Here is a 16,363-nt window from a genome sequence, read left to right as displayed (position 1 = left end):
TTTGCTCAGGTGCTGCATCTGTTATGCTCTTCCCTTGATCCTTTTGACCCAGCTAGAAGAATCAGATTTCTGATGCTTTAAGAAGTCTCTTTGTCTTTCTTGTGTATGTTCTCTGTCTTGCTGCTTTTCTGCCAGCTTTTCCTGCAGGGTCTCTCAGGGCTGTGGGCAGAGAGGTGGTAAAGGGATGGCAGTGGAACACGTGGCCCTCTGACAGCTTTTTTCCTTCTGTGAGTCTTTATCAGATAGGTGAATGCTGCAGAGCAAATTGTTGGCCCTGTGGACAAGCAACAGGACAGGATTTTGTGGGTTTGCTTTTGCCTTGCTATCCAAGTTCCAGAGTGCAGGTCATTGTTGTGGCTGAATCCCTGTGCTTCCCTATCTCCTTACATGGCTGCAAAGAGCTTTTCTGGCCAAATACTCCTCAGAAGGAGAGAATGGTGAAATTGCTTTTAATTTATTTTTTTTTTAACTTGCTCCAGAGCTGTGGGGGCCGTAGGCTGAGCTATGCAGTCAGTCACTGTAGCAGTCCCAGCCTGGTGCTGGCTGCTCATCTGGCAACCCTGGCCCCTGCTAGAGCTGGCCAAGGTCTGATTTGCTTGTGTTTCTCTTTGGGAAGAGCTGTACTTACTGTGTAAGGAAATGAGTTCTCAGAAAAATACAGATATGGAAAAAACCCTGAATGGAACGGTTTTTTTCATTTTTTTTTTTTTCTGATGTTTTGACATAAAAATACTGCACCAGTTTTAAACCAGCAGTCTGGAAATTGGTAATTCATGAGCGACTGCCGTGGCCCTGCATGTGAGAAGAACTGGAAAGGGGCACAGTGCCCCTTGTCCCAGCTGCTCAGGGCTGTGCTGCAGTTTCTGGGTAACATGTGGGCCCTCTCTTGGTTAATCAGGAGGGGGGGACATTGTACAAGCACAAGGCTTTGCTGCATTTGTGCTGAGGTAATTTTTTACTGTGTCTCTTGTTTCTTTTCTCCCGAAAGTCGCACCTTTTCCTAGGGCACCTTCTAGCTGTTGCAGTTTGCTAGTGGGGTGATTGCTGCCAAGTGCACCTGCAAATTTGAGGGCAGTTTTAGAGGAACGTGGCAGGGAGATGGCTTGGTGTCCAGGGCCCTTGGCTGGCCAGAGGTAGACAGACCACAGGAAGAGCTGCCTGCCAGGGGTGATTTTCTAGAAGAGGAGCAGCACAACATTTGGCCGTTGGGGAAGAAAAAGTGCAACAAAAAAGTGCGACATCGGAAAGTCATGGATAACACTACAAAGTCCCCAGCATTTTCTACATTCTACTTTGTCCAGGTATGAACTGGAGCCTTTGGAGGAGTTTATTTTCTGTGGATGACAGAACTAGTTTGAGTTCAGGCTTTTTAAAGCCAGGAACACTTTACTTCTACTCTCCGTGGCTGCCCTTCTCTTTCTTTCTCCCCAGCAGCTTTGCAACACACTAAGCATGGGCCAGAGCAGCCCTGGCTTTGCCCAGAGGACTCCCTGAGCCCCTGTTTTTGGCAGTGCACATTCCCCTCTGAAAGCTGCTCTTGCACATGTTCATCCTCCCCTCTGCCAGTGTCCTTCCTCTATCCAGGTGTGTTGCAACAGCATCAGGCAGGCAGACAGAGGGGTATGACAGTAAATTGTGTGGCTCAGCACACTGTCTTCATTCTAGTGCCTGATGAACTGGGCAGCAGCTTCTGGTCATCTTGGATAGGGCTGGTGAGGATGCACTGGCAGTGCTGACATCCATCCCTGTGCCTGAGCCCTGCCAGAGGACAGCCTGGGGGTGCTGGTGCTGAGGGTTGTGGTGGGACTAGCTGCTTGAGAGGCTTGGAGGGGTGAGAGCCAGGCAGGTGGCAGGAAAGCCCTGCCAGGGCAGTCTTGGCCGATGTTCGATGTGATTTTAGGGTGTTGTTAAGAGCAGTGGGCAGCACTGCATCCCTCGGAGTGCCTGCTCGCCGCTGCTGTGCTGGTCATTTGATAGCTTCTCGGTGCTCCTCAAAGGCATAAAATGGAGCAATGCCGGATTAGATGTACCCACTGCCCTTGGTGAGCGCCGGGGAGATACGATCCTCGCTCTCCCGCCTCCGACCTGCTGGCGCCCAGTGCCGTCACCACGGCAACGGGGAGAAACAGCCATCCGCATGGAAACGGCCTTGCTGTGCCCAGCAACCGACGGGGGGGAAGACGGTTCAAATGGTGAGTTGATGGAGGTGAGGGGCACCAGCATCCCTGTTACTACCAGCGGGGAGCCCTGGCCCATGCTGCTGGGCTGAACCCACATCCTGCAGGATACTGCGGCATTGGCACCGTCCCAGCGTGTGGGACTCCCCTCCCAAAACATCGCCCCTGTTGCAGAGCTAGCGTGTGCTCTTGCACCTGTGACCGTGAAGGATAGTTTTCATTGCTGCTGCCCTATTTTTTTGGGGCTGGTCCTGAGGTCAGGGTAAGGTCCAGATTATCTGTCCTGATACCTGCAGCAGTGTAGGTAGGTCACTGGTTCAGCCCTGACCGGTGAGTCCTTAATGCTTGTAAAATCCCTCTTTGTAAGGGAGAGGGAGCAATTGGCAGCCAAACAGGGTCTCCTGTAACATAGGACAGACAAATGTCATCTCGACAGCGTGATTGTGCAGTGCAGCCTGTCTGGCTTTGGGCAGCAAAGTCTGAGTTAATCTCTCCTCATCCTGCCTCCTACCCTTTAAATCCCCCATCGGCTTCTTCCCCAGAGAAGGCTCAGATTTGAAGGCAATGTCGGTGCTGACCCGCTGGCTCTGATAAGGGCTGGGGAGAGCAGCTCTGCCATGCAGCTGCTTGAAGCCCAGTAGAGTTTGTCCCAGTTTTATACTGGCCCTTTGGTGACTGTGTGACCACTCTTGGCTGCACGATCACCAGGAAGGGGATCTCCCCAGCCAGCAGCACTGCTCCTCTTGGAGGGGTTTTGGTAAACAGGGCTGATTTTGCAACCATGTCCAAGGACAGATTGTTTCAGAGCATCTCCCAGTGCTGGAGCAGGTTGCTTCCCAGCCGTTGGCATCACAGAGAAGTCCAGTGGGCTGGAAGGTCTAAAGTAGTTTGCATTCCTTTGTCAGTTTGACCCTGGCAGCTCAGAAAATTGGTATTTCTATGGATTTGGCAGGTACAAAATGAAAGGCAGCATCCAGGCCTTGCCAAGGGGCTGTGTGAGAGCCACTGCTGACAAATAGGAGAACAAGTTGTTCGCCTGCAGGCTGCTGCATGAAGAGACAGGAGTCCTATTTCGTCTCACCTTGGGACCTGCAGAAGGGGCTGCAGGACGAATACATGTCATTCTCCTGCTCATAGCCCCAAGTTTTATTTGTTACCTGGAGCTCTGTGTGCGATGGGGAGCCTGGCCTGTTCCTGTGCAGAGGAGCAGGGGGAGAGAGAAAGGGCCAAAAGCTGGAGTCTTTAATGATATGGCTGGGAGGGATGGTGGACATCAATCCCAGCTGCTCCGGGTTAGAGTTTGGCTTTGCAAAATGAATCGTTAAGTGGAAAGGCACAGAGGAGGGATTTCAGAGCCCTTGCAAGGGAAGGAAGGTTTTGAGGACTGTTGTTGCTGCAGGGAGAGGCTTTGGAAGTTTCTAAATACAGCTCCTTAGAGTGGTGAATGGCAAGCCCCAAAGAGCTGGTTGTGGTGGCAGGGAAGACTCCTGAGCAAAGCCACTCTGTGCTTCTGATGTGGGAGAACAGCAAAGGGGAGCGCATCTAGCCAGATTCTGGAGAGCCCTTCCTTGCATCCTTCTCCTGACCTGTGCTAACTCTTGGACCACAACCTGTGAGATTTTAGGCTAAAGAAATGGGTGGGTTTTTTTGGTCTTTGGGGCTTTTTTATATTGTATTTTCTCTTCATGCATTTTTCCTTCCATTTCTTTTCCCAACCCACCTTTTCATTGCCTGCATTCTCGCTTAGCATTCAGCCCCTTGTATCCAACCCTTTCTCCCTTCTACCTCCTTTTTTTTGAAAAACAAGTGCTGAAGCTGCTGCCAGGAGCAGCTATCACGAGCAGTCGCTGTTAGGGCTCCATAGCTGCCAAGGGGTTTGGGTCCAGGTGCACTCTCAGTAGATGTGGGCATAGGAAGAGAGTTATGGACTCTGGAGGAATGAGTGCCACTGTCAAGTGGCACTACTGCAGGGGAAGCTTGGAAAGCTCAGTGGAGGGGTGAGTGGTTTCAAAAAAAGGGAATAGCATTGAGGCTTGGCTCCCCTCTGCATCTCCCCAAGAGGACCCTGCAGCTCAGCTTCATCATCAGCTTGCGGATTTGGATGCTCTTAGGCTGTTCATTAGTAAAACCTTTGAGCAGTTCCTACCGTGGTTGAGTACCCATTAATGCCTCTTGAGGGGAGAGGAGAGCATTGGGAAAGCATAAAAACGATCTGAGGGTCCTTGATCTCTTTTTGGTCTGAGGGGTCATAGGCCGAGGCTGGAGGGAAAGAAGGGCTGGGCACGGACCCAGGCACAAAAGCAGCACCGTGATTATCTGCTGAAATCTGAGTGCAAAAACACCACCTGATTTGAACTGTTACTTCTCCAAGGCCCCCTGGGGGTGCTTTAGGGTTATAAACACCTACTCAGCGACCTGCTTTGTGCACTTCTCGAGCCAGGTATTCCCACACCAGAGGGAAAGCCAGCAAAACCTGCACAGATGTCCCTAACAGCTGCAGCTGGGCTGCTTTAAGCCACCCCTGCTGCTACAGTTTATTAGCACTGCAGGGTCTGTTCCCTTCTCCCCCTTCTATTTGCTTGTGTGTACAGTCAGCTGTTAAAGGACACTGACATCACTTAATGGTTTAATTGAATCTCACAAAGGGATCGAAATTGGCTGCCTGAGTCTTGTCACTGAGATGCTCACAGAAGAAATAGTAAATCACCAAATCAGCAGATAAAACTGCAGCTCCGGGTAGAAAGTCGTTGTTGCTGGGGTCAGGGAAATAATTCCTCTTTGCAGAATAATACACTATTCAGGAGAAGCCTGGGGGCTATTTTTCCAAGCCACCAGGTGCCATCCCTGTCCAAGGGAAGGGTAACTGAGTTAAACTAACTCCCCAAGGTGGTGTGCACTCAGTAAGGGGTAAAACAGACCTCAGGCAGCATTTTATCTGTAAGTCAGGAGACTATTCTGCATTTTACACAGGGATTTATAGGGATACAATGGAGAGAGGTCCATGTGCTATTTTAAAACGGAAGACAAGCCCCCAGAAAAGGCCAGGGTTGAATTTAGGATGAAGCTTTGCAACCAGTAGCAGTTTCGGAGCTTGTTTCACAGAAAAAGTCATCTTTGAGCATAGGGAATCAGAGGTTAGGAGGAAATGGAGAGAAGAATGTCCAAAAGCAATAGGGAAGCCCAAAGGGAGAGGATATGAACCTAATGAGGGTGCTAATGCTGTGGCCAAGCTACTGACAAGTAAAGTAATTACTGCTCAGGAGGAACGTGAGCCAGTAGAAAACGCTGTTTTCCACCCAGGCGCCAAGAAAAGCAATTAGAACTGGTAAACACCAGTGGCTGACTAAAACCGGGCCCTTAATTAATAGTTTCATCTGAAGGGTAAGGAAATCATTAAGCACTATTGGTGTCTATTAATTCCCTGCAAGAGGAGCCACAATAGAGAGTTTTAAGGCTTCTTTCACTGTACAATGTGTGCAGGAAGGAGTGTCCAAGCCCTTGCTTTGTGCTCTCGTGCCTCACTGAGTGCCCCAGAGCCCTGGGATGTGCTGCAGGATAAACAGCTCGGACTGAGCATTAAGCATGGGGTTAAGCATGGAGCATTAAGGGGGTGCTCCATCAGGGCAGGAGAGGTGGTGGATGAAAAATGTGACTTCAATAAGAAGCTGCACAACTCGACTCAAGCACTGTGCCAGGGAGCTCAGGAAGAGTACAGGGAGCTGGGGCTCTGGAGGACAAATATTGCAGGGTACTGTACAGATCCAGCCATTGAACCATGCAGAAGAGACTCAGCCTCTTCTGTCCAGCTCAGAGGGTGCTACAGGAATGTCAGCTGGAGGAAGAAGTAGGGGTAGCTACCAGAAGTAGGCAGGGCAGAGAGGGACATAAAGCTTCCCTCTGTATAAGCAGTGGTGATGCAGGGACAGACTTCCTAAACTCTTCACAAATACCCAAAACCCAAGAGTGTTAAGGAGTGGCCTTTACAAAGGGCACAGCCTTTGATTCTAAGTCTGGGCAAGGCAAGATTTATTCTCATTGCTTTATGACTGTTGAGTCACCCACATACTCTTCCCTGAATTTCAGAAGGACTGCAGGTCTCTTCACAATCTTATTTTTCAATTTGTTCTATCATCTTTAGGTGACGTGGGCACTCCTGCATTGATGCAACTGGAGCAGCCTGTGGTAGAGAACGGTAGATTTCGGTTTTCTCAGTGTGTTAAGACAGTACATTGCTGATAAACCTGCCGGCAGAGCCTGGTGCTCCTCCTTACTCCGGGCTGGTCGCTGTGCTCGGCACAGACACCAGCCCAGCCTTGCTGTAAGCACATCACACGTGCCCTCCCCAGCCAGCTGCCTGCATTCACAGAGTTAATCTTCACAGTTTATAGCTGACCTGCCATCTTCTCCTTATAAACAGGAATATGAAGTCACTAGAAGCTCAGCTGTATTTCTGGAGCAAGGGGGAAGCTCTTCTAGTGTGTCAAAACATCTATGGAAGAGCTTCTCTTCCTTGCTGTCAAATCTGTGACAGCTCAAGGAACTTCCCTTTAAGATCACCTACCCTCCATTCAAATTCAGACAGCTGGACTAAGGTAGGGGACTCATCTGAATCTTGTTTTCTTCTCTTCTGTCAAATGCAACTCAACGGGCTCTTCTAAGCAGAGTGATTTCTTTCAAAACCTGCCGAATGCCATTCAGCCCCATGAAGGAGGTTCACTGCCTTGTTGCCATGGCACCCTTTCTCTAAAGAAGAAGAAAAATGGTTAATTATGCAATTTAAGAAACTACAGAGGAACGACAGAAAGAGAAATAATAGAAAGGAAGATTCTGGGTTTGCAATAGAACTGCTGGCTGCTCCAAAATATACCCTGTTTACAGGTGAAATACCTGCCCAGTGCATGCTGTATGGCCCCAGGGCTTCTCTGGCAGCAGGGTTTTTGAAGGAGGTGCCCTTTGCTAGGCAGTGGGCCTCTGCCATCCAGGAAATCAATCCTGTAATCAGTTACTGCTGTTACCTTCCCTGGTTAATGCTCTAGACATATTCCCTTGGCAGAAATTCTGGGTGGACCTGGGACAGCAATAATACATCACAGACCGACGACAAGCTCCTGCTGCTTGCGGTTACACAGAGTACAGTTCAAGACTTAAGTGTTTTAAATCTCCTTGGCAGCATTTCACTGTTCCTCAGGTCTACTAACCCCTGCTTGCTTTCACCAGGACCCTGGAAAATCCACCTGGTGGTGCACAAGGCAGGGCCAAAGAGCCTCTAAGCACCAAACCTGGCAAGATTCCAGCCCCTTTAGATGGAATGGTGCTTTGCTTTGCCAAAAGCAGTGGCAGGCCAGTACAGCCTGGGCAAAACAAAGCACTGCAACAGATCTTTGCCAGTAATGGATCCAGTGCTCTGTGAACAGGGAGAGCTGCCTCTCACACAGCACAATGAGCTATGCGAGCCAGGGGGAAGGAAAGAGTTACCCCATGCCTTGTCTCCCAATATGTGCACTGAGAGAGGGAAGGAAGATGATGTGACCCCATGCATTTGTTTACTACAAGGAAATTGAGACCTCAGGCTCCCCTTCTAACAAGGGCACTAATGGCACAGAGGGCTAGGCAAGAGCCACATACAGTGGTAAGAGGAAGAGAGCAGTTAAGAGGCAATAATAATTCAAAATACTCCTGGGAACACAGCAGGAATGGCTGTCAAAAACCAACATTTTAATCAACAAACTTTGTAGACAAGAGGCTTCCCACTAAGGGAGCACATGTATGCCTGCTTTCACCACCAGCTTCTATCACCTGGGCTTTTAAGGCCCAGGATGGTCTCTCCTCTTCAAGCTTCCCTCAGCAAGTATTTCCAGGGAGGGAGGCTTTCCAGAGTCTGTCACAGGAGCAACATTCAACCCAGTCCCTGTTGCATGGACTGATGTTGAAAGCTGTGTGTCTCTTCCAATGCCCCCTCACATTCTCCTGGCTTTCCGAGGGCGGCAGCCGTTGTGGGGAACCGGGGTGTTGTCGGTGATGGAGATCACCTCCAAACCTCCCATTGTCAAACCCTTGATGGCAGCCTGTAACAACAAGACAGTAGATGACACACTGTTACCAACACACCGAACAGCACAGAAGGGAAAAAGCTCTGGGCAAAACAGTTTGGTCCCCCATCCAAATCAACTTGTTCCAGTGGTTCTCACTTTGTAATTATTTTCAAAATAAGTTACTTGTATCAGAAAACCCAGTTTAAACCTATCTGCTTCAGTTCTTTTTGCAGTGTTACCATCAGTTTTCCTCCTTGAACTGTAAGAAGTCCCAAATACAGCTTTTATGCTACCTCTGAAGTCCTACAACTCTAAATATTCTAATAATTCATTTCAAGGAACTTGAATGATGAATCCTTTACATCTCATTCAGTGATGTTAACTGAGACTAGCCTGAATTTAGAAAACATGCATGATGCCTGAGAAAATAAAATATGACAAAGAAACTCCGACACCTACTTTGCGTCCCGGTCCCAGTCCTTTCACCACGACTCGCACGTGCAATACACCCTTCCCACGTGCTTTCTGTGAAAAGAACAACTGGTTAGTGTTCTCTTTGAGAGAACTGCTGCTGGCCTGGATCCCCTGGAGTCTGTCGTTCCCTTCTGACCCATTATCATAATAGTATTTAAGTAAAAATAAAGACTACTCAGTAATGGATACAGAAAACATATATGGGGATTGTTGCAGAGAATCTAGGAGCAAAGGAGGCTTGGATATAGCCATGGCAAGTTCAGGAGGACTTCTGTGCTAGACTGTCAGCTCTGCAGACAGAGAAAGCTTTAAAATCAAACTATCTGTGATCTAAAGCCAAGGCAAAAAAGGACATATCCATGGATATGTGACTGAAGTGGCAAGGGACTAACAAGGACTAACTGAAAGCTGTTTTCCCTTCCCTAATGCGGTGACTTTTTCCCTGTGACAAGTAGATTCCTTCTGGAGGGTAAATGAGAAGTGCAGGCAAGCTTTAGATTTGCTGTGCAGGAGTCCACACCTCCAGTGCAAAAATTCTAGGGGCTTGCAAATTGGAAATGAAGAAGTGCTGTACAGCACAGCCCTGCTGCCACCACGTGGAGGGAGCTCCTCTGGCTCTCTGTCTCGCTGTGTTCTGGTGCAATTAACATACTAACAACTTCAACAGTGACAGAATAAATCTGCCCAAGCACAGCTACACAGCTAGTAAGAGGCTCCAATGATCACAGATTAATAGTGAAGATGTTCTTATACTCCTCTGAGTCAATCACAATAAGCTGTTGGCCAGCAATGGCACCAAACACCTCTGACATGAAAGGCTGGAGTGAATTCCACCTAATGTAGGATGAGGATTTTCAGTTTAACCTGGCCTCGTTCTGCTGTACTGAGGACTGTGACATAGCCAGTCTCATCTCCTCTACCTAGACACCCATGTGGTTGTTAGAAAGTTATAATAAACCATATGTGGCTGGAAACTACATGTGCAAGGACATCACCTTCTCTGAGTGGAACTGCTGGCAGCAGCTCAGTTCTCCTGTGGCAGAGACCAAATATGAAACATCCAGCCAGTAACTACAGCCACTTCTCAGTCCCCCCATGGTGCAAAAATTGAACTGCCGCTGATTCAGGGGCTACATTCCCAAAATGACTGAGAGATGTTCACTTAGGAAAAAAGGAGCTGTGCACAGCTCAGCTCACCCTCAGGGCATTTCTAACAGCTGCTTCAAACACACTTTGTCTGTGTGCAGATGAAGCTTGGGACACTGACAGCATGGAACAGCTCTGGAATGCTGCCTGTGAGCCAGGCATGTGCCCAGGTACTGGGAGGTGGGAATCATCGGTGTGGACTCACCACAGCTGCTGCCATGGCTGCGGTTTGTGCCGCAATGGCCGTTCCCTTCTTGGCATTCTGGAAGCCTTCTGTGCCACAGGACGTGTGGGCGAGCGGCCGGCTGTCAAAGCTGACCACCTGGACATGGGTGCTGCAGAGAGAGAGGGGCAAAGGGAGTAAGCAAGGTGGAACAAGGCTTTATGCTCATTTCTTCTCGCTCACCTTACTGTCACAGCTAACTGCAGGACTCCTCCCTCCCTTCTCCAAGCCACCCTAGCTCAGCATTCCCTTTCAAGGCATCCCACTCACTCAAACCTGCTGCAGAGCCCTCCCAGCAGTGACCTTCTGGCCACCCTACAGACCCTGAGCGAGGTGGCAGAAACTTTATCCAGGTACACCTCAGATCCTACTCAGCCCTTTCAGACCCACCTCTCATTGGATTTTACCTCTTCTGCTTATTAAAAAAATTCACAAAACATTTCTAGAACTTTGAAAACCTTTAGAAACAACAGTAAAGTACCATAGTAAGGATCACTGATGAAATACAATCGTCTCTCATGGAAAATATGGCAGTTCTTTCAACAGCTGCACAGTGGCAGTGCTAGACCAGAAGGCTGGAAGTAACCTGCTGTTAAAGCTGTCAGCATCTGATTATTCATATCGGAATGTAGTCAAAATGTATAAAACTAATCTTATAGCTTTAAAGACATTCTAAGGACAGTTATGCCTCCTGAACAGCACTGAGGTTTGAATCTGTATCATCTTCTCTGTCATGAACACCACTTTTTTTCCTTTGCACCTTTAGATCAAAATCATGACAGGCCAAAGCACGGGTACGTCCTGAACTTTTACTGTGCGTGAGAGCAGGAATGGAGGAGTTTATTTTCTTACTTGTTGTACGTCGCTTTGATGTGCGCTATTGGGATCTCTTCATAAACCTTTCCATCCCATCTCATGGAGCTCCTCTGCAGGATTAAAGGGCTGAGGAGCAAAACAAGAGTTATCAGGCCTCGCTCTTTAAACATTACAAAGTTTTACTTCGCATGGGGAAATAAAGAAATAAGGGACCAAGTCTCCGAAAGACACAAGCTGCGTTTCTGATTGAGTCAAGCCGCTCCCTCCCCTCCCTCGGCTGCAAACCCACTGGAGGCGATAAAACCTCGCAGCGAGCGGCAGATGGCAGCGCCCTCCCGGCGCGGCCTGGCCTCGGCTCTCACCTCTGCTCGGTCGCGCTCTGCTTCTCCGTCTCCTTGGCAGCCGCCCCCGCGATGTCCTGCAGCCTCGGGGGGCCGGTGCGGAGCCCGCGGCACAGGGCGGCGATGGCGCGGGCCCTGAGGGGGGAGAGAACGGCCGGTGAAGCACCTGCGCTGGGGAGGTGTGGGGACCGCGTGTAGCGATAGCGGGAAACCCCCAGAGACCCTCCTCGGTGTGCCCGCGCTCCCCACAGCCCGTCCCGCCGGCTCCGCTCACCCCCAGCCCGCCCCGAGCACCCTCTGCCCGGCCGCCGCCACGGCCGCGCTCATGGCGGCGACTGCGACCGCGACCCGCGCCCCGGCAGCGGCGGCCGCGGAGCACGACGGGAGCGGGGAGGGAACATGGCGGGGCATTGTGGGACGCGCGTGATGGCGGCGCCCCTCGGGCAGCGGGCGGCGGGTCCGGCTCGGTGGGCTTGCAGCGCTGCTGCTGCTGCTGCTGCTGCTGCTCGCCGCCCGTGGAGGCTTTTCGGCGCGATGTGCTTGCTGAGGCTTCCCCGGATCACGCAGCCTCTGGAGAAGGAGGAGGAGGAGATGATGGCGCTTATGGGGCAGGTAGAGGGGGCTGGTGGTGGGGAGTGTTGGTGGGGAAATGGGGCCCTCGGGAATGAGGGGAGAGGAGCATCAGGGGCTGGTGGCCTTGCACACACAGTCTGATGTTGCTTCCCGAGTGCGCTGTATGCTATTTGCACTACATTATGTGGGTGTTGGTGGTGTCCCTGTTAGGTGCTCTTGCTGCAAACAGGGAAGCCCTGCTCAACCTCAGGGAAATTCCCATTATCTTGTGTTCGCTGAGGTGGAAACAATTCAGCTTGCTAACACCCGTAGTGCTGTGGCTCAAGAATTCTTTATGTTGCCCTTCTAGATAGAGCTGGAGAAAAGCCACTACTCGGATCATGAAGTCCGTAAGCTGGAGGAGGAGGAGCGGCTCAAGAGGAGGAAGGAAAGCCTGTATGATGATGATGAAGCGACTGGCCAGACGGTTATCATGGCTCAAGACCTGGAGGATAAGTGGGAACAGAAATTTCTGCGGTTCAAACCTGCTCCACGGATAACAGGTACAGGCTGAAGTTTCTGGTGGGTAAGAACACCCAGACTGTTTGCCAAACGGAGTGCAATTCAGTAGAAGGAAGGCATTTTTGAGTCTTTTTTGCTTTAAAGAGAGTCTTTACTCCGTGGTAGCACCATTAGCACATGAGCAATTAACTGACAGGGAGATCAGCATTCCCACACCAAAAAAATGTGCGTGTTCAGCTTTACCAGAGCAAAATGACGAAAATAGATGTTGTTTCCAGACAAGAGAAATGTTTGGTCACTTGGTTCCTAAGCTCTGTTTAGTTCTCTTGCTGATTTTTGTCAAGGTAGGGGTCCAGACTGTTTGCTATAAATTCCTTCTGGAATTGAAACAGGAGTGGTTTCCAGCTGAATCCTTCGTTGATTTCCTGAGCAACTGAGAGCACTCCTGTCTAGATTTTTGTCTTGTTCCAGCTTATGTTGGTTTTTGGCAGATGCTGATAAAAAGAACATTCGAACATCACTGAACAGGAAGCTGGACAGTAACCTGATGCTTCTGGTGAAACAGAAAATTGGTAACCAGGAGCTGTGGCTCCTGCCTCAAGCAGAATGGCAGCCTGGAGAGACTCTGCGAAGCACAGCTGAGCGAGCCATGGCTACGTTTTTGGGTATGTAGTCTGCCCTGTGCTTGACCCTCCCTCTTCTTTGTCCCAGTAGTTTTCTTCCTGTGCCCTGTCTGAGAGATTTTTGTCATCTGCTGTAGTGAAATTGCTTGCCACCTGCTGGGAAAAAGCATTTCATGGCAGAGGGATGGAGCTCAGTGGGGCAGACTTTTTTGGGAAGATGCAGGGTAATCGGCTCTGTACTGCAGCATGTGGAGGGCTGGCAGAGAGCTGTGAGTTGAGATCTCTGGCTGCCACAAGCAGCAAGCAGTGCCAGTTGATCTGATTCTGGAGCATCACCAGACACCCTCTGAATGTCTGGGCTTGCTCCAGGTATATGGCTTCTCTTTCCCTCTCGGTGCTGTGTGATAGCTTTTGCAGCAGATGGGTGATGATGGCAAACCCATGTGTCCTTACTTTTCACTGTGGGTTGGCAAAGCTTGGTACCCTCTCCCACTCTGAGAGGACTTGCTGGTCTCCAAATGAGCAGTTTCCTCATGAGAAAAGGCTCACAGTTGTCAGTATTTCTGCCACAGAGGAAACAATCAGTCTGAACCAGAGGCAAGGAGTGGCTTATGGTTCCTTTTTGTTATACAGGAGAGCAGATACTGTTGCTGTGTGTTCTTATGTCTCTTTTTTTTCTCTTGCATTGCTGGGGTGTTGCAGGAGATCACATTCAAGCCAAAATCCTGGGGAATGCACCATATGGGATTTACAAGTATAAGTTCCCCAGGGCCATCAGGACTGAGGATAATGTGGGAGCCAAAGTCTTCTTCTTCAAAGCCTTCCTGCAGAGCACTGATTTTACCCAGACAGAGCTGAAGGCAGATTACCTATGGGTCACAAAGAACGAGCTGGGAGATTACCTGAAGCCGGAATACCTGAAAAAAGTCGATCGATTCCTCCTGGACTTGTAAGCGACGGGCTGTGCTCCAGCAGATGGGGAAGATGTGGGACATGGCTCCAGGGAGGAGCACGGCTGCTGCTTTGCATGGTCTGTGTGTATGAGATGTTAACTTAGGCTCTGGAGGATAATTTGCCTTTGCCTTATTTCTCAGTTCTCTTCACTGGCCCTGTACTGAATAAATATTAAAACTTATACTCGGAAGTGAAGTTTTCCTGAGGGAGTTCTTTGCTCTTGTTGAATCCTCCTCCTCCACCTCTTCTGGAAATGCATGTTGTGATCTTTCCCTCTCCCAAGAGTGTGATTCCCTGGGGTTGTGGTACCCGGGAGGCTCGCTTTCCTCCCCAGACTCCTGTCACAGGCTCAAGCTCAAATGGTTTCTCCTTGCAGTGGCTAATGCTTGTCTCTAGTACCTGCTGTCTGGTAAGAGCAGCACTGGAGGGTTGTCTCTGTGTCCAGATGAGAACAAACCCTCATGGACACCAGCCAGGGCAAGGTAGGTTTCTGGGGAGGATGGAAGCTGGGATATTCACAGCTTACTAACATTTAATCTGCATTGGAGCTGCCTCTGGCCTCGACTCGATACGCAGCGGCTGTGGAGGACATGGATCTGTGAGAAATAGGCAGCAGCTCATTCTTCAGACGAATGCTGATTTCCCACCCACACTGCCTCCCCTTGAGCCTCAGCAACAGACACTGAAGGAGGGTAACAGCAGCAGCAGCAGCTCCCTGTCTGGGCTGGGAGGCTGTTCTAGAAGGGGAAGGCTGTTATAGCATTACTGTGTTGTGGGAGCAGCCTCAAAGATGTTTGTAGGGAGTTCTCAACTCCCATTCCCACTGCATTAGGCCAGCACTGCTAACCCAGCCCAGCTAGGTCTGCCTCGGGAAGCCTGACCCTATTACCCTGATTTCTTTATTAGAAGATCTATCCTGGGTTTGTGTGGTGCTACCTTACCCCTCTGGGGCCAGTTCTGTTCCTGGAAGTTTTTTCTGGTTGTAAATGTTGCTGTTTGGTAGTCAGAGTGCTGGCTGGACCTTGCAGGGAATCAGCCTCCTCCAGTGGCAGGGAGAGAGGGAGGAAATAGCTGTTGTTAATCATCCAGAGAGACTTTGGCCTCCAGAGGTGGAACTGGAGATTGCTCTATGTATTTTGTCAATCCTTTGGGAGCTGTTGAGCTGCAGACCTCAAATTAAAGCTATCCTTAATCATTCTGCTAGCCATCAGGGTAGGGAGGGAGCACATCAACCTTGCATTTTCTTACACTGGACAGTTTGGGAGCTGCAGGTTTCCCATAAATTACCAACCAACAAAACTGTTCCTGGAGGCACCCTTGCAGGCCTGGCAAGGAGGCTGAGTCTGCAGCAGAGTTCAGTGGCAAAGGGGAAATGCAGGTGGAGCAAAATATGTGCCTGAAAAACTGTAGATACTTTGGCTGCTCTCTGAGGTCAGCACTATTGCCTTCTCCAGGACTGGAAGCTCCTGCAGTGGGGAGAGGTGAGTCCTTCCCCTCAGGTTGTTCCCCACCTGGGGGGCTGTGGGTGCAGTCAGCACAGGATTAGGCTTTTCTCTGCCACTCTTGTTTCATGCTGTCACTGGCTCCATAGGACGCAGGCTTAGGGCATTCCCTTTGCCAAGGTCTCTACCCTGTTTCCTATGCCAAAAGGAGGTTTTTGCTGGAATAAAACTTTTAAAACATCTAAAATGCTGTTTAATCAGTGCTTATTTGTTCTCAAAAGCATGAGCACAAAAGAAAGAAAAAGCTGTACTGAAAGCTTTTTTTGATTTTTCCCTGCAGTCGATTTTATTTAAAAACCCTCAGCCAGTTGCTGCAAACAATCCCAGATCCTGCAAGTTGGGCCCTTTCCCACATTTCTTGTGTGTGGCCTGTTTTCTTCTCTGGCCTCAGTGAGAGGGAAGGTAGGAGGATATCGTGATGGTTTCCTAGAGAATGGTTTGAGGTCGTCTCACTTCCTCTACTCCCAGAGTCCTGCAGTAGGTCACAGCAGTAGGCTGTTCTTTTCTTTTGGGAGCTTGGTGGCTCCACACAGTGCAAACCTGTACCCATAGCTGTAGTTGTATAAACCTGAGCAGGCAGGCTGGTGGGATATATTTTGCTGATAGCCACTGAAAGAGTAGCACAAAACCTTTTCTGAGAGAGCAGAAGAAAGCTGTTGTGTCATGGCTGGGTGAGAGCTGCTGCAGCCAAGTGTGCCTCCTGCAGTCCAGCACAAATTGCTGGGGGAGGATTTCACTTTTGTTTAGCATGAAACAAAAAACTCCCCTTGAGAAAGCAATGGAGACCTCTGTGAGTCTTTGCCTGGGTGTAGAGAGAGGCTGGAGCTTGTTTGCACCCAGAGCCTGGAGGTTTTTTTTCGCCTGGGCAAAAGCCTCCTCACGTGAGATCTTTCTGCCAGAACCTGAAGGTGTAGCAAGTGCTTGTGAAAAGGACTGAATTTGCTGTGGTACTTCAGTGCAAGGCACAGTCAGATCAATTGAAGAGCTCTCCTGTGAAGTGT

General features: G+C 49.8%; 2 protein-coding genes across 3 annotated transcripts; one reads left to right on the top strand and one right to left on the bottom strand.

Moving 5' to 3' along the window:
• Positions 1–7,871: 7,871 nt before the first annotated feature.
• MRPS11 (mitochondrial ribosomal protein S11) lies at positions 7,872–11,554 on the bottom strand. Its single transcript, XM_017805118.1, has 6 exons — positions 11,484–11,554; positions 11,231–11,344; positions 10,905–10,994; positions 10,035–10,164; positions 8,669–8,734; positions 7,872–8,242 (listed from the first exon to the last, which is right to left on the bottom strand). The coding sequence occupies exons 1-6, from the start codon at positions 11,534–11,536 to the stop codon at positions 8,135–8,137; spliced, it is 561 nt and encodes a 186-aa protein (XP_017660607.1). The 5' UTR covers positions 11,537–11,554; the 3' UTR covers positions 7,872–8,134.
• Positions 11,555–11,605: 51 nt separating this feature from the next.
• On the top strand, positions 11,606–14,055 carry MRPL46 (mitochondrial ribosomal protein L46). Of its 2 annotated transcripts, none has more exons than XM_017805111.1 (4): positions 11,606–11,821; positions 12,132–12,324; positions 12,775–12,948; positions 13,609–14,055. In XM_017805111.1, the coding sequence occupies exons 1-4, from the start codon at positions 11,609–11,611 to the stop codon at positions 13,857–13,859; spliced, it is 831 nt and encodes a 276-aa protein (XP_017660600.1). In that variant the 5' UTR covers positions 11,606–11,608; the 3' UTR covers positions 13,860–14,055. The 2 variants fall into 2 exon arrangements, with proteins under 2 accessions (XP_017660600.1, XP_017660601.1); XM_017805112.1 differs by lacking the exon at positions 13,609–14,055 and adding an exon at positions 13,044–13,251.
• Positions 14,056–16,363: the final 2,308 nt, after the last annotated feature.

This window comes from Lepidothrix coronata, unplaced genomic scaffold (genome assembly GCF_001604755.1).
Source record: "Lepidothrix coronata isolate B3197 unplaced genomic scaffold, Lepidothrix_coronata-1.0 Scaffold11, whole genome shotgun sequence".
Lineage (NCBI taxonomy): Eukaryota > Metazoa > Chordata > Aves > Passeriformes > Pipridae > Lepidothrix > Lepidothrix coronata.
Note: the sequence above shows the minus strand (reverse complement) of the source record. Positions and strands in the feature narration are given on the sequence as shown.